At 43.3% G+C, this 17,865-nt stretch overlaps 2 protein-coding genes across 3 annotated transcripts in view; one reads left to right on the plus strand and one right to left on the minus strand.

Annotated features, from left to right (window-relative positions):
* Positions 1 to 1,064: 1,064 nt before the first annotated feature.
* LOC131458932 (multidrug and toxin extrusion protein 1-like) overlaps positions 1,065 to 17,865 on the plus strand; it is a 47,615-nt gene continuing 30,814 nt past the window's right edge. Inside the window, exons 1-2 of the mRNA XM_058628301.1 lie at positions 1,065 to 1,129; positions 8,889 to 8,952. The gene's annotated coding sequence lies outside the window, so the exon portion shown is untranslated. The remainder of the gene's footprint in view (positions 1,130 to 8,888; positions 8,953 to 17,865) is intronic.
* On the minus strand, positions 10,188 to 15,928 carry si:dkey-175g6.2 (uncharacterized). 2 transcript variants are annotated; one of them, XM_058628298.1, is made up of 2 exons: positions 15,679 to 15,928; positions 10,188 to 13,733 (listed from the first exon to the last, which is right to left on the minus strand). In XM_058628298.1, the coding sequence occupies exon 2, from the start codon at positions 13,702 to 13,704 to the stop codon at positions 11,680 to 11,682; it is 2,025 nt and encodes a 674-aa protein (XP_058484281.1). In that variant the 5' UTR covers positions 13,705 to 13,733; positions 15,679 to 15,928; the 3' UTR covers positions 10,188 to 11,679. The 2 variants fall into 2 exon arrangements, with proteins under 2 accessions (XP_058484281.1, XP_058484282.1); XM_058628299.1 differs by lacking the exon at positions 15,679 to 15,928 and adding an exon at positions 14,522 to 14,920.

Consider the following 17,865-nt stretch of genomic DNA (forward strand, 5'->3'; position numbering starts at 1 on the left):
TAGAAATGAGAAAATAAACATTAATAACAGGGTTCTAGAGTTCACACGACATCGACACTGACGTATCATATCGCTCTGTGTAGAATTATTCAGTTAGAATTGAATGGAATCTGCATTTTCCTTCCTTTGTTTGTATGCTGCTCAATTTACACCAAAACAATACAATTTATAAAGACTTGAAATGAATATTGAGCAGAATTAATTCATCCCATCGGTCCAGGCCTCAACAATATTTTATGTTTCTCATCTGACCCTTAACCTACTGTATGTGCAGTGGTGTTCATACTTCACTCTTTCTGCTCGATGAATAGTTTTTCAGTCTTGTTGGCAAATGTGGGTTGAACCAGACCTTGGATGCTGCTTTTGTTCTGGGTCTGCATCCATATCAACACGACTGTGATTTAATGTGAAGATTCCACTGTCAGTTTAAGGTGATCTGTGTCCCGCAGCATGTTTCAGATCATTCAGGTACACAGAGCATGTTATGCTGATGTTCACCTCTGCAGTTAGATTACACTCACAAAGTCATTCTGAGCAGGAATAACAACCATCAGATTCTTTTATGAGGTAACTTCAAGTCAATTTTATTCACGACTAACAGTCAAGTTGTGATAATTACAACATTCAGAAAGAGAATGTGGATCAGTGAAGTCCTGGTCCAAGTCAGCTCCTGCCTGTTTAGACTTAAAGCCAGTTCTTATTGAAGTGTGTACACCTGACATACTTCAGTAAAAAGGGAACTTGGCTATAGGTTCAAGTCCCTGGCAGGTCAAAGGGCTGGAGTACCCCTGAGCAAGGTACCCAACCCTCATCACTCCCCGGGCGCTGCTCAGTGGCTGCTCACTGCTCCTCATGCTAAGGAAGGTTTCTAGTAGAGTTAAAAATGCAGAGAAGGAATTTTCCTACGGGGAAAAATAAAAGTCGGTGCTTTTATTTTTTTAGTGTCTGTCAGGAAGTTCAGCTCCAAATTCCAGAAATCCAGTTGAGCTTTTCTGAAAGTTTTTGTGAATGAAATGTTGTTATGAATGAAAAGCATTTTAACCTCCTCCCCTTGTGTGTGTGTGCAGGCTTTGTGAATGGCTGTGATGACTGCATCATCACTGGACTGATTCCACTCAAGCTATAGGAGGTAAGTCTGGAGCGGTCTCATTAATATGGGTTGTAACTATTCTTTTTCTTGTGTGGGACACAGTGTCAGTGGATTTGAAGCAGGTGGGCACATGAGCTGGAGCCAGGAACAGATTGTAAATGTCAGTGAGCTCTGAAGAGCAACGCCTGAATGCAGGCCCCGGGCACGGGCACGCCGCCCTCACTCTTCTCAGAGCCTTGCGCACATCTGCTGATGACACAGTGAGCGATGAGGTCTGTGTGCAGTCTTTGGCTGAAATCCTTCTCTGTTGTTCCATGTTGGGGAACTCAGAGTGAGCATATGTTTGAGTTAGCGCACACCTGCACAGCACCGGAAGAAAAGTCCAAAGATGTATGGACATCAAACTGTCTTTGGAGTACATTCGTTACTGTTGAGAGAGAGTGAGTGTGTGTCAGAGCGCCAGTGTCAGAGTGTCAGAGTGTGAGGATCTCTGGGGATGTTATGGTGGTTTTATGAAAGAGGGATTCTTGACAGTACTTGACACACTAATCCGGTTGTGCACATGCATTTTATTTGTCTGAAAACGTCACAGAAATGAAACATAAACTCAGAATGGAAGAAGACGACGTGAACTATGTGTAAAACAGCAGCAGAAACAGATGTTGATGAGTTTATTTGTTAGAGTTCCTCAGTCCTTCAAACAGCAGACACTTGGCCTGTGTGCGGAGAGAAAGAAAACAATCACACGCTGTCAAGTAAACAATAAGTCATGTGCTTAGAGCTGCTGTGTCTCTATGATGATGTCTGTCTGTCTTCTAACCTCATGCCATCGCAGCGTGTCAGGGGGCAGGCCCAGGTGGCAGTGAGGGCAGGTGTGCATCTGACCGCCCACTTCCTGGCTTCGCTGCCCCCAGCAGGGCCCCTCGCTGCCCCACAGGGGGCGACATGTAGAGTGGGAGGACCAGGTTACACCAAAGTGAGGCCGGGGATCTGTCTGGTAGCTCACTTTCTGGCCACTAGAGGGCAGTGGCGACGAAGGATTTGAGTCTTCCTGCAACAAGCCACATGGGAGAGAGTTGATACCATGAAGAGACTTTTTTATATATACATGCTTATTCCACATACCAGTGGACGCTGATTCATTACACAGTGTAAGTAACTTAGAATTGTTTTTGAGGTGAAACCTGTTTTGAAGGATCAGGTTGACTCTCCAAGTCCAGAGACCTCATGCAGTACCAGCAGGGCTCAGAGGGCCGATCTGTAAAGAGTGAACAGAACACAGCTCTAGTCTTACGTTAGTATGAGAGTGTGTGTGTGTGTGTGTGTGTGTGTGTGTGTGTGACTTACCCTGTATACTGGCGGGATGAGACGACAGTGATGGGTGGGTCTCCTCGTCCTGTGAGAGGCAGTCAGCGTTTGTGTTTGTGGGTTTCTGTATCACTGAGACATACATCACCTCCAACCTTCACCAACCATCTCATACTGAGAAACACACCATAATACGTCCTATTTCTCCCCGGCTCTGTTAGACTTTAGAGTAGATAGTGACATTAACTCACTGGACACTTAATTAGGTGTAATCTTGTGTTGCTGTCACTGCGGCTCCATTAAAAACATAAGTGTGAGCGACAGACGCGACAAATGGGAAAAGGAAACTGTGAATGATGTAAAAAGAAGATATTTCTCAGATATTATTATTTCAAACTGTCACATTATTTAACACAGACCTGTATTTAAATCTCTGCTCTTTTCATTGGCTTTTGACACTTTTTAAGTTGTTGACATTTGTTACTTTTACTCATGTTTTATGTCTTTTCATCTACTTTAGATGTTTTTAGATGTATTTCATTGCCTTGCGTGATATTTTATGCCTTTTATTTATTGTTCTTCACAGCACGTTGGTCCACTGTGGTTGTTTTAAAGGGCTTTACACATAAAGTTGGACTGGATTGCTTCAAGGTTTGATAGGTTGTGCATTTCGAGATTAGTCCTCTGCCTACGAACAAGTCGTATGTTGTGATTGTGTTCCATCCTCCTCTGACTCTGGATTGTTCTTTGTAAACCCTGGTGATGATTATGTGTAAAATACTCAGAGCAGCACATTGTGATGCTTGGGTTAAGCGTCAGGAGGTCGTCTCATAAATGATTGGCTGATTCACAGTGAGTGTATATCATGAAAGAAAGCCTGTATTTGTTGATTTCTGCGTTAAGTCTGACCTGCGTTGGATTTATCACTCACATCACAGACTTGGGTCTCGTCCGTGTTGTCAGCCGCTGAATGCTGAAGGTTTTGGGTCTCAGTGCTGTCTTCACTGCTGTTCTCAATCAGTGTGTCAACCTGAGCAGAAGCTGCTGTCCCACTGACGCTTTAGAGAGATGCAGCGAAATTAAAAAACATGCCCTCTTAACTGCCTGACAAGAAGGTTATCAGTCAATCACTCTACAGCTGATTGCATCTCCTCAGCCTCTACTGTTACACTGGAGGAGGGAGTCCGATTAGTCATAAACAATCAGATTCTCCTTGTCTTACCTTTGTGTACCGTCTTCCTGATCCTCCCTTTCTCCCTCCATCCCTGCTCGTGTGTTTACCTCCCAGGATGCATGATGTGTTATTTTCTCTAAATCCTGTTGTTCTTTGACATTTCCTCCCTTCCTCTTACCCCGCGTGTCCTCTCCTCTGTCTGCCTTTGTCTCCTTGTCTCGACCTCACTGTGTGTGAAACGGAAACTACAGGCCTTCAATATTTGATGCGTCTGAATAGCTCACAAGCAGGGTTTCTGTAAAGAGTAATCAGGTGAGGGCTCTGGTGTCTCTGCGGTGGAGTCTCGTTTGACATTAACTGCAGAGACCTGTGCTGTTTTAATTATTATTTATTATCAATGTGTCTGACATAAATAAAACATGTTCCTCATCTTCTTCACACATCTGAAGTTATTAGCTTGTGTTTTATGAGCAATCGTTATTCATTGAAATGATGCTTTTGTGCATGGACACAGAAGAAAACTGCACGGCATCTGTTCTCTCCGTGTTCTCCATGTTCTCTGTGTTCTCCATGTTCTCTTTGTTCTCCATGCTCTCTGACCTCTCTGTGTTCTCCATGTTCTCCGTGTTCTCTGTGTTCTCCGACCTCTCAGACCTCTATGTTCTCTCCGTGCTCTCTGACCTCTCGACCTGACTGCTTTCTCCAGTTAAAAAGGACAGTTGCTATTCTGTTGCAAATGTTAGATTCATAAATTAATCTTTAGAAACATTAACTCAAACAGTTTTGAGGTGTGTATATGTATATATATATATATATATACATATATATGTACATGTATGTGTGTATATATATATATATGTACATGTATATGTATATGTATGTACATATATATATATATATACAAACACACACAATAGTTACATTACAGACATAGACACAGTTTAGAGACACAATAGTGGGAGACATTGTTCTGTACACTGTGTTCAGTCAGGACTTCCATCTTGTGCACACATCACCACCATGACTGCGTTGTAAGAGACACGTTCCTCCAGCAGATGGAGGAAGAATGTTTCTTTTTGTGCTTCATGATGGACAAGCAAGACAAACACCACATCACTATCCCAAGGAATGTCTGTCTTCACTGTCTCCTTTGTCCATTTTGTCCTCCTGGCATTTCATTTTGTCTCACCTGTGCTTGATGAACAGCTCTCTATTTAACTGTCTGTCCCCGTGCGTTAATTCCCTGATTAGCATGAGAATGCCTTTACAAACCTGGAGTCGTCTCAGAGGAGATGATCGGCAGCACACGCCAATTAATGCCATTTGCAACCGTTATGATTAAAGAAATGATGTGACTTGGATTTTAATTTCAGAGGTTGATGAAAAGAGCTTTGGAATGTGTCAAAAAGGATGGGTGTGTGTGTGTGTGTGTGTGTGTGTGTGCGTGCTGGTGTACATGCTGACAAATATGTGTGTTTGTGCGTGCTGGTGTACATGCTGACAAATATGTGTGTGTGTGTGTATGTGTCATAAGTGCATGGCAGGTAGGGAGTAATTTGAGTTTTTTTCCCAGCATGTGTGTTTTTTGTAGGAGGTGGGAGACGGGAACATAAGTGGCGATGAGTCACCAGTCTTTTGTGACAGTGGTGCAGAGAGAGTGCTTTTCTCCCATTTCCCTCCCTAGGGGCTTGCATACAAAACAAGAAATGGAGAGAGGATAAAGAAGAAAAGGGGAGGAAGGTTGTGTGTTGGGGAGGAATGGGGGTTATGGATAACTAAGGAACAAGGGAGACGATGGGCTCAAAGGTAGAGATTGGGATAAAAAGGGGAGATGAAAGGAGGGGGCAAAAATACAAGGGGTTGCAGAGATCATAAACAAAGAAGGCAGTCTGAAGGAAACGGCCTTTGCAGCTCTCCCTCTGTAGTCCTAATGGCTGCTAAAAGCATGGCTGATGAGGCATATTATATGGCAAAGATTATGTTCAACAATGGTCGTTTAACAGACAAAAGAAGTGCACGCGAGTATGAGGGGCCACCTTGAGGTCAAGAATATCGCACATAAAAATATGTGTAATGATCTCAGAGTGTCTCAGCAACGACTGCAAACCAAACAGAAACACAAGGAATACAGTTTTGTCCGCATGCTTCAAACTGACGGCCTCTGAGGTGTACACTAGTTTTTGTTCTTGATTTAGATGTTTTTGTTGATATTCTTCTTGTTTGATATAAAAAGCTGAACAAATATCAAAAAAGCTGTAAACTCCTACAAAGACAATAAATCGTTAATTTAAAATGTGAATAGTATTTAACCCAGAGCAGGGCTGTCTCTAAACTTTAGTTCAGTTAATAACCTGTAAACAAGAATAATCTTTAATCTTTTTACAAAACATGTTATGAACAACCGGAAATTTCATCAATAATAATAAGTTTTGTGTGCATTACATCTTACATGTATTCACAGTTATCTGAAAAATAAAGTACATCACATCACAAATTCTTCCTGCTGGCCGGATCGGACCCTCCGGTGGGCTGGTTCTGGCTCGCGGGCCGTATGTTTGACACCTCCCTGATTTAGCGCATGAGCAGCATCATTTCTTATGAACAAAATCAGGAGTTTATGTTTGCTGTTGAACACATCATTGACTTTGCAAGTGCTGATTTTCACTCGTTGTCTAATTAAGAAAACTTACGTGTTCACTGGGTCAGAAAAGGCAGCAGCACATGCTTTGTTAGTCTTTAACTCCCAAGTTAAATTCAATTTAATAAATACTGCAACTAAAAAGGGGTCATGTTGCAGAATAAATGCCACGAAGGATGTGAGGAAATGAGTGTTTTGTCATTTGAGAGCGACGTGAATGCTCTGATTAGCTTTAGAATAGTTTAAAAAAAAAAACTAGTTTATCAAAACTATATAAAAGGAGAAGAATATTCGGGTTATTTTTTATTTTTTGAGTGAATCGCCATGGTTCCACAAAGTCACCGGCGCACTTTGAAAAAAAGAAATTCACCATCCATTGCCAGTGTTGGTTTTTGCAGTGATAATTTGGTCGTATTTCATGTGCCGCACGTTATCGACGCCTTAAACACAAACCAGTGTTCCTCACGTGGTGGAACCTAAAGAAGTAACAATCATATCTGAATCACAATCTGAAAGATCTTAAATCCCTTGTATTAAATATATCACATTAATGGCTGCATCGTTTCCCCTCGTGTTTCTGCTCTTGTAAAAGCATGAGATTCTCGGGGCCGTTACTAAATTGCTCTTTTATGTCAGCTGAATGTACAGCATGGCTGGATGTTTAAGCTCGATGTATGAGCTTCCAGCCGAGAGAGTTGGAGGCTTTTGGAACATTCAAATAGCATTTTAATTACAGCACCCCCACCAGGCCAAGTCTAAATGATTATAATGTGATCACAGTCACAGTTGCTCTATTGTGTTGGCAATTTTTCAATCTGGATTGTGTAAGTCATGGAGAACGTGGCAATGTAAGTAGAAGCAACGCGACAATGTTCTTTTTGTGCACAGCTTGTCAACATGTTTACGTGAAAGAGGACTTAACGCTTTCTTTTCATACGCTGCGCCGTGTGAGCGTCCTCTCAGCACATGTCACCAAACCATAGAGCCAGGGATCCAACTGTTAGAAAATAAAATGAACATGAAATACAGACGTTTCCTTTTTAGCAGCTCGTAACTTGTATCTGAAAGTTTGCCTGTGCCATAGAACAACTCCATTTCATGGTTGAAGCTTATATTTGAGAGATTACAGCCCACTCAGTCATTTTTACCTGTTGGAATATCTGTAAAGCACCAGGACCACCATCAAAATGCAGTTTTTCTCTTGCCAAAGTGCAGCTCCGACCTTATGATTGAAAGATTGTTTTTCCCTCACAATGACTTCATTTCATGCTTGAGCTTCACATTCAATATTCAATAGATAATAACCCACTCAGTCCTTATGGCCTATTGAAATATCTGTAAAGACAAAACAACTAGCAAAATACAGTGCAAAAGAATGACTGCAATTTCTGCCCTGCATCACCACACAGAGCGTAGATTGTACGTAGAGACTGCACATGCTTCCTCCTGCAGAGACTGCACATGCTTCCTCCTGCAGAGACTGCACATGCTTCCTCCTGCAGAGACTGCACATGCTTCCTCCTGTAGAGACTGCACATGCTTCCTCCTGCAGAGACTGCACATGCTTCCTGCAGAGACTGCACATGCTTCCTGTAGAGACTGCACATGCTTCCTCCTGCAGAGACTGCACATGCTTCCTCCTGCAGAGACTGCACATGCTTCCTCCTGTAGAGACTGCACATGCTTCCTGCAGACACTGCACATGCTTCCTCCTGCAGAGACTGCACATGCTTCCTGCAGAGACTGCACATGCTTCCTCCTGCAGAGACTGCACATGCTTCCTGCAGAGACTGCACATGCTTCCTGTAGAGACTGCACATGCTTCCTCCTGCAGAGACTGTACACGCTTCCTCCTGTAGAGACTGCACATGCTTCCTGCAGACACTGCACATGCTTCCTCCTGCAGAGACTGCACATGCTTCCTCCTGCAGAGACTTTCCTCCTGCAGAGACTGCACATGCTTCCTGCAGAGACTGCACATGCTTCCTCCTGCAGAGACTGCACATGCTTCCTGCAGAGACTGCACATGCTTCCTCCTGCAGAGACTGCACATGCTTCCTCCTGCAGAGACTGCACATGCTTCCTCCTGCAGAGACTGCACATGCTTCCTGTAGAGACTGCACATGCTTCCTGTAGAGACTGCACATGCTTCCTGCAGACACTGCACATGCTTCCTCCTGCAGAGACTGCACATGCTTCCTCCTGTAGAGACTGCACATGCTTCCTGCAGAGACTGCACAAAGATTATCCACATTCACTATTAATATCATAAATAAAACTGTGCTGGCTAAAAGAAAACAGAGCTGTACCCATTCATTGTTTAAGGTGTATTAGGTTTATTTGTAAGTTGTGTTTTAGTCATTCATTCAATCATTTGATGATTGTTATTGTGCGTGATGTAGTTTAGCTTGTAGTTGTTATGTATACGCATTTACATTTTAATGTTTTATGTCATTTCATCATGTAGTTCTGTGTTGTTTTATTTTTAACGTGTTTGATCATCTGTATGTTATTATACTGTTCATGTAAAAGTTAAATGTTGACTGTATTGTCCACATTTAAATTCTGTTTTATTTTATTTGTGTGTGTTTCTATTCTCCTGCCTCCTGTAATAAGCCATTAAGTTCTTATTGAAGACTTTTTGATGTAAACTGACTGAATTTGTTTTCACCTTTCAGAGTTGGACAGAAAGCATCTGGTGGACAGCACAGACCTGGGATGCAGTTTTTGTCTCCACTGCAGGTGAGGACAACACATTTCTGAAATACGCACTTCTCACCAAAGCAGAGCACTAAACTAATATGAGATACCACGTCATTCTAAAGAGAACATCACTGATTTAAAGAGACACAAACGTTGAGGAGTGTGATTACATTTCAGCAGTGTTACAGTTCACTCACTCACAGTCCTGCTGGCATCACAGAACAACTGGCCCATGTTCACAGTTGTGGCCACATCAAATAAATATATTCATCCTTACAGTCAGTCCACAAGTATCCAGCTGGGACATCGACAGAAGGTCCGAGCTGTGATTAACATTCTGAATTCATAACATGCTGTACAGGGATCTCTCAGCGAGCAGAGAAAAGCCATGGAAGCTACGATCCAATCAACGCTGAGCAACCTGGCAAAATAACACGCGCCGTATTGACAGCCTGCAGATTTATGTCAGCGTTTGACAAACAATCAGTAGCCAGAGGCAAATTATATAAAGAAATTATTGCAGGAGGGAATGTTGCTCATATTATGAAGGAAGAGTTTGGAAGCAAGGAATCCACCAAACACCTCCACTCAGGAGTGAACGTGAGTCTTTATCTTGAACGTCAGCAGCTAAATTACTACACAACTCAAAGACAAAGTGTGTGTGTGTGTGTGTGTGTGTGTGTGTGTGTGTGTGTGCGTGCGTGCGTGCGTGCGTGTGTGCGAGCGCGCGCGGTCCTGCGCAGTAAAGTGTACAGATGGATGACTCATCCACCAATCATGTGACTCATCAATCACTGCAGTTACTGTTTTGCTCCTTTATTCTGATATTTTTCTTCTTATCTCCAGTCGTTCTTACCGTACTCAGTTTTTCCCCCGTTTTCGTTTTGATTATCTGGGAGAAGACGTGGCGATAATTAACTGCCTCTTCTCTCAGCATTGATGCCACTGCAACATAATTATGGTTCTTGGGTTTTTGTCGTTTGCTGTACAACATAGCACTCTGCAAAAAGCCATTCAAAAACTGAACTTTAATAAAATAATTGCTTTTATTTTTTTTATCATATAGCAAAACTAGTAATCGTCATGCTGTTATTTACACATTGCACAGGCATATTTATTTCACACTGTACATCTTACAATGCTAAAGGTGACATCAACAACAACACTCTCCTTTACAAGACAGACGGCGTCACTGCGGACACAGTGGCCCTCTTTCCTTTGAGATTTCTTTTTTTGAAAAGTTCACAGTTTATTCAGAGAAAACAACCGTCTTTGAGTTCTCCACACTGTTTTATTTTTTTCCTCTTTTTTTTGTTCATTTTTTTTGTTCATTTTTAAGATGCAAGTAGAAAGACGTGCATTGTTACGATTTAAGCACAATCCCTGACTTCCCCGCCTCAGACTTCTCAATGAATTTCTCCTGAAAATGAACTCAACTCTTGCAGCCTCTTTGTGGAGAAGAAGCTGCAAACACAGAACGTGATGTCAATGTTTTCTTTCTTAGTTTTATTTGTTTTTTTTAAAGAAATGAGAAAATGGGTATGGTTTATATATATATATATATACGTATATATATGTATGTATGTATATACACATATATGTAATCTCAAAATGATTAGCCCAAAAACCCTTAGTCCACCAGGTTGGAAGTGTTGTTTGAGTTTGTGCTTTTGGAGTCCACAGGGTTTCTCTGGGACTGCAGCGATGAATGTAGAACCGTAAGGAAGAAATCAAACTCTTTTGAATTTTTCGTTTTAAAAAACAAAAAATGTGTGTATCTTTGTAAATTGGTCTAATTGGAAGTAAGAAAGGCAACAACACCACAGGTCAAATGTTCTACAACACCTCAGTTTCTCCAGGAGTTACTGAAAAAACAACAATACAGGAGTATATATAGGAGTAAAGAAACACCAATAAAAATCATGGAAAACTTTGACCTTAAATGTAAAATCGGCATCAGCATCAAAGTTAGTTTGACGATGCTTTCACCTTCTGTCCAGTTCTTCTCAAAGTTGAATCTCTTTGATTAAGGTTTGTCATCAACAAAAGTTAGGACACTCTCATATTTGTTTGCATCGACTTTTAACCAATTTCTTCATTCTGGTAAATAGACTTTTCCCTGTTAACTTCCCATGATCTTTCACTTTTCACCCTTTTCTTTCGACATTTACTCGATTCCCGTGCTGAAATATCAATAAAGCCTGGATAAGTGAAGGGTGTTGTAAAACCTTTGACACGATTCACACGCACAACAAAAACATTCTGTCAACAGTGTTCAGTTTGTCATGTTTGTGCAGATAAGATGAAAAACAACAAGGCATCGAACAGAAAGTACAGATGGATGTTGTAAACGTGTGTGTGTGTGTGTGTGTGTGTATATAAATCTCTGACGAATGCAAGAGCATCAGAGACAGACCTGAATGGCGGCAGACATACACTATGGTATGTTCTGTTTCATAATGTAAACTGAGCAGGAGGCTGAACATGGTGACAGGGAGCTGAAACTCAAAGCCCTCCATCCTCTCCCTGACTGAGGAAAATCAACAAAAAAAACAGTGATTTAAACAACAGAAATCTTAACCTTTCACTTCTTGTCCTTTAAGTTTCCCTCAGGCTCAAAACCCACACCTCCTCCTCCTCTGAGTCTTTTTTTTTTTACTTCTCTTTTGGCTTTTCTTCTATCCCCCCTCTGTCTGTCTGTCTGTCTGTCTGTCTGTCTGTCTGTCTGTCTGTCCATCTGACCTGACAAATGTCCGAAAAAGTCTCTCAGTACATTCTGCGCTTCATGTAGATCCGCTCAATAAAATTCTCCAGTTCCTCCTCACTGTCCACCTGAGGCACCAGCCCGTCCTCCTCATAGTCATCTGCCGGTGTGATTTGTGGGTAGTAATACGGGGAAGGCCTGCCTCTCCTGGGCGGGGTTACTGGTTTGGGAGGGGGTAAGGGTTGGTAGGTCCGTGGGTGAGGAAGGATATAGTTAGAGATATAAGGTGTGAGGGGCAGGCGCGGCGGTGGCTGCTGCCTCCAGCCCTGTCCACGGTTCTTACCCCCGCCCCTGTGTCTGCGCCTTGGGGCCTGGAGGTCAAGTTCCTGAGGCCCGAACAGCTCCTCTCTGGAGGGGGCGGGCTTGCCATAATACTGTGCTTTGGGATATGGGAAATAAACGGGGTAGTATGCACGATATGGCTTCTGGTAGTATGGATAGGAAGGGAAGGCCAAAAACTGTTTCTGCGGTTTATACCAATAATCGAGCTGCTTCTGAGGCTTGTACCAATATTCCTGTTTGTATGATTTGACTTTGTCCTTGTGCCACTTCTTGTTGGACTTGTTGTACTTGTAGGGGTTTTTCTTGGGGTTTTTCGAGGCTGTGTAGTGGTAGATGGGCGGAGCTGCCAGAGGAGGAGGCACCAGAGGCCTGAAGCGCGGAGCCACAGGGTTGCTGTTGATCGGCTGCTGCTGCAGCTCTTTCCTTTTCTTCTTCTTCTCCTCCACGTCACTAATAATCTCAACCACATCATCAGCAGGCAGGTGCAGCTTGCTGCTGATCTCAATGAGCCTGTCAATCATTTGCTGGTCTAGGTCATCTTCATCTGGGAGGACCTCCTCGGAGCGCTTGTCCTCGGCAGTGTTGCCTGCAGCGCCCATGCTGCTTTTTTCGCGGGGCTTCATGTACGACTGCTGCTTCCTGCCCATGTACTGCAGCAGCATGTCAGAGGCAATGTCTGCCAACCTCTGCTCCTCCTCTCTTGCTCGCTCTGCCTCCTCCTGCTGCCTGAGCACCTCCTGTTTCTCAGCACGAGCCCTCGCCTCCTCTTCCATGTGGGAAAGGGTCTCCTCTTCTTCCTCAACCTCCTCCTCCAGCTCCTCTCCCTCATCCTCAAAATCATCCATGAAGTTGCCTCCCTTGGCGGCTCGGTTGCCGGCAGCGTTGTCCTTCCAGTGCAGCTTCTTTGCAGCCTGTGCCAGCTGAGTGTTGTACGCCTTGTAGCCCTTCAGTGGAGGCAGGATCTCATTATCTTGGAGACCCAAGTCAATGTTCTGGAAGTAACCTCGTATTTTGCGCTGCAGAGAGGAATCGACTCCCTGTGCTGTGGAACTTGGTCTGGCATCGTCTGAGAACCTTTCTAAATCATTTCCTTCATCCTGTCCCTCTTCTCCTTCTTCTTCTTCTTTCCCTTCCTTCTCACTTACACTATCTGATTCCTTATCCTCCACTGACCAGCCTGGATCCTCCTCTGACCTTGTCTTTTTATTCTCCTCCCTTTCGTTGAAGTCAGCTGTCAAACGGCCCACAATTAGCTGTTCAATCGCCTTATCAGCCCTTCTCCCTTCTCTCATCTCCTCCAGCCTCCTGTCTCCCTCTGTCTGTCCTGTTCTCCTTATCACGCCACCATTCAACCCTAGGAAGGAGGGCAGCCCCCAACTCTGTTCTCCTCCCCAGCCTGTTTTGCTGCTCAGCTGGCCTCCACTCTCCCCCGTTTGGTCCAGGGCCTCCAAAAGCACGGCAAGCACCTGCGCAGTGTCCGTGGCTTTATCTGATTGTTTATCTTGACCTGGACCTCCGCTCCTGTCTGAGGAGGCGTTCTCAGGGCCGGGTGGACTTTGGGGTGGGGGCAAGAGGAAGGGGGCGAGGCTGTCCTCTTTATGGTCCGTCCGGGTGCGCCCCTCCACCCCTCCTTCCCCTCCCTCACCCAACACAGGGGCGGTGCCAGCCAGCTGTGGAGTGACAATGAGCAGGACCAATAGGATGAGGTGGGCTGTGGAAGGGGCGTGATGACAGGTCATGACCATGCAGAACTGGCAGGAGGGAGGTTAAGCACCTGAAGAAGAAGGAATGAGGCAGAGGGAGAAGACATGTTTACACACATCACTACTTCTCATTTTTTGTTTTTTTCTTTATTATAATAATAATAATAATAATAATAATAATAATAATGACGTGTGATTTGCAGTAGGAGCAGATTTTTGAAGCATTTGCATGGAAAGGCCAGTCTCAAATATAGAAACTCACTTTTGCTTTCCAGCACGCAGCATAAATATCATTTACATATCCTGTCACTCATGTGTTCACCTTGAAGCTGCCACACAGAAGCACTCAATACTGTGAGCAATTTAATGAGCGTTTTAGGACAAAGCGCGCGCTGAAGTGCAGTTCAATGAGCCATGTCACATGCAGCAAAGAAACTTAAACCTCGCTCTTTCTGTCCTCGCCTAACAGGTTTTCTATTGTCCTGTTTTTATTTGAAAGCCAAATTTTAGTTTGTGTTTTTTTTCTTGTAATGAGATTTATTTAATTTATTTGTTTAGCCATTGCTGCGTAATCTGAGCGCAAGTAAAGCAGGCGTCATTGTGTGGACATGTCTCTCAAAAGCCACACATTCATTTGCATGCAGAAATTGTGCTCGGAATCTCGTCATTTCTGTTCTGTGCTCGTGCGTTCACGTACTCATCGTTTTCCCAATGTGCGTTTGATTTGAGAATTAAGCTTTTTTTTTCATTCCCACGGGATCGAACGACGCAAACTGTCAAACAGTCAAGAAATTCACATCAAAGGATTACATTTATTACATTTTCAGCCTTTTCTCTGGTAAAGATAAAAAAGCCTCACCTCATCCTCCAAGTCAAGCAAACCAAAGCGCGCGCGCCTCTTGACATTTTAAGCCTTTCTTTCTTTCTTTCTTTCTTTAAAAAAGATAATCCGAACACAAACTGATCTTAGGTTTTTTTGCCTGTATTTGCTCTGATTTTGGGATTTCCATGCGTCAGTGCCAGGCAGTGTGACCGGGAGGATATTGGCATAAAGACGGCACGCACGGGGAAGTCATGCGTAAAGCCGCTGGCTACGTTTCAGTTGTTTAACCCTGCGGTCTCTGGGCGCTCCATCCAATTTGTGAATGTGCTGGGTGTTAAATTTAGGGGAAGATGTGTCCGTGTGCAGAGGGGACGTGGCAGCAGCCAGTGTATGAGACGCGTCTTTGTCCTTGTGTGGTGTGAGCATGTTTCTCCTCAGTGGCAGTGGTGGAATGCAGACGAGCGTAAATGTGAGCAGCGCAGCGCAGCAGGCACTTTTAACATTTTTATGAACCGGATCATTAAGAGTGCAAACGAAATAAATCCTCTTAATGAGTGAGTCAAAGCCCACAGTACACGCGTAAGACTCTAATTCGATTAGAATGAAATCTCTTAAAATGACATTTCAAATTTTGGGGTGTTTTTTTGACCATGGAACCAGATTTTTTTTGTTACACTCACGTCTGTTAAATCACCACCGAAATTATAAGATGCTCGAGAGCAGCAGCTGCGCGCATTAATGTCATTATCTGCGCATTAGACGCAAAAAGAATTCAGTCATCGCCTCAAAATAAATACAAGACATTTTTCTTCCATGTATTACTATTTTATTATTTCCCTATATTTTAAAATGTATATAATAAAAACTCAATTGTTAATAAATGTATTAATGTCATAAAAACATAAAGTAAAAATGTAATTTTTTTTCGTGGAAAAATATATTCCGTTTTTGTTCCATTTGAAAAAGTCACGCAGAAACTGCTCAACAACAACAACAACAGTCGCAACAGCTGCAGCGAACAGATGTTATTTACTGATAAAGTTCAGATTTAACTGGAAAAATCCTCCTCTTCACTTTACACAATCTTAAAGTCCTATTATGAAAATCAAATTAAACTAAATAAGACATTTTTAAAATAAAAGTCTATCACATTAGATCGTGAATGATGGAGAAAAACATGCCGTTTCACTTACCTGGAATCCCACTCAGGGGTGGGGACGTGGTGTAAACTCACGACGCGCGGGTAAAGCCAAGATTATTTCATGAATAGTGGATCACCTGAGAGAATTTCTGTGTGTCCCCCTCTCTCTGTCTCTCTCTCTGTCTGTCTCTCTGTCTTCAGCCTGTGACCAACATGAAGAAGAAGATAAAAAACAAAGTGGCGTCTTTATTGACTTGTGTGTGTTTGTATGACAGCAGCAGAGGCGCAAATGTACAATTGAGTGACTGTTTTCAGCACCACGGTCAGCGCAACTTTATTGTATATACCCTCAGTGGAACCACGTGACACCTCCCCCCCATCCACACACACGCGCACACCTCACCCGACACCACCCCCCCAGCTGCAGGCAGTTCTGACGTCACTTCCATTGATAAGAATGTTGGTGTGGAGATGGCAGCGTGAGTCTAGGCTGGCCCCAGCTGATGAATGAACGGAAATGGCATGAATGAAATAGTACTTTTCCTCAATGAAAAGAGAAAATTGTAGAGATGGAGCTGGTGCACGGCCATTTTCCCTTCTCACATATTAGTGTGCAGCATCCTTCCTCTGCTCCGGAGCTTGATTCGGATTCAGGGGCCATGGAAAGTATAGTGTGACCTCGTTCGCTGGCTATCAATGAGGATCATTTGGTGCTGTGCTCCACAGACTGGCTGAGATGTGGGAGGCTCACCAGTGGCGGATTTATCTTTCTCTCCAGCCTTTGTGAGAGGCTTTTGTCTGCGGTGGCCCTCACCCTCCTCACCCTCCTCACGCTCCTCACGCTCCTCACCCTCACGGTTCACGAGGCCGTCGGCTGCATGCAGCGGCGCTTTGCTGATCAGTGTTTGCTCAATTTCCAGTGATTGCACAATTTTCCACTTGCTGTCTCGCATAATTCCTCGCTGCTCTCCATCCGTCAGCAGCACATTGTCCTCTGAACATGGCCTCTCATCACCAGCCATTGTGTCTCCACTGAGACGTGGCACAACACTCTGTAACAAGTCTGCAAAACACACACTTAAAGTAGAGCGTCACGGTTTCATTCATGATGTGTGAGAGTTCCGTGAGGTGAAGATGTGACGGTCAGACTCTGTGCTCTCTTCTTTTCTTCCATGTGTGTGACTATAATAATGTTTTTGCTGTAGCACAGAGTCGTGGCCACTGAAATCTGAAACACTGTGAAAGTGTCAGGAGTTAAATGAGGGGAGAGAGGACATGCTTGTACTGTGAAGAACTGGACAGCACAGGCAGTGGAAGTGGTGATGAATCATATGTGTTAAAGGTCTAATGAGAAACATTAAGAAGAGTTTATCCCGCTTGACGATGATCCAGTAGGAATATAAGGGCCTTTGTGCGTCTGGGAGAGTGAATGGTTGTTCCTCTCTGTGTGCTGCTCCTGTGATGGACAGTGTGTGTCCAGAGCCTTCTGCTCAGTGTCAGCTTGGATTGATGCGTGACCGTCGTGTGTTGACGATGGATGGATGATTTAGGGCCTTATTTTTACAGAGGCCACTATTTTGTGCAGCTTTGTCTCTGCAGCAGTTCGAACAGACGGATCAGACAGTTTCTGTGACTTAACATCTGATGATTGATAAGTAAAAATAAACACACAGTTAGAGCTCGTCAACTATTTTGATCATTAATTCATCGGTTCAAATCTTTTTTCATGATTAGCACAAGATTTCTGATTGTTTCAGCTTCTTAAATGTGAATATTTTCTGGTTTCTTTGCTCCATTTAACAAAGAAATCAATGAAAGTGAATCATTTTGGTTTGTGGACAAAAACAAAGACATTTGAGAACATCATCATTTCCACGTTTGACAAACACTGATCAATGTTTTCTGACATTTTATGGGACAAACGATTACTCGATAAATCGTGAAGAAAATTGACAGATTAATCGATGATGAAAATAATGATTAGTTGCAGGTCTACAGTATAATTGGTCATTCCTAACAGTGAATAACATGCATTCAAGTTGATTTTAAACCAAAACTATTACTCACTATTAAAAGCACATGCACCGTATCATAAACACGACACAGTGCAGGGATTCAGAGAAGTCTTTCCTCACCACGTGAAGCAGAGATTTTTAGTTTAAAAGCAGTGGTTTGTAATTTAAACGTCTCTGACTGAGTCAAAGGTTTGCTTTGATGATACGAGCAACTCGAGTGTGTT

Source organism: Solea solea, chromosome 4 (genome assembly GCF_958295425.1).
Source record: "Solea solea chromosome 4, fSolSol10.1, whole genome shotgun sequence".
Taxonomy (NCBI): Eukaryota; Metazoa; Chordata; class Actinopteri; order Pleuronectiformes; family Soleidae; genus Solea; species Solea solea.

Excerpts from the sequence above, each read along its gene's own strand:
- si:dkey-175g6.2 (XM_058628298.1), bottom strand. The coding sequence starts at position 13,704 with ATGGTCATGACCTGTCATCACGCCCCTTCCACAGCCCACCTCATCCTA.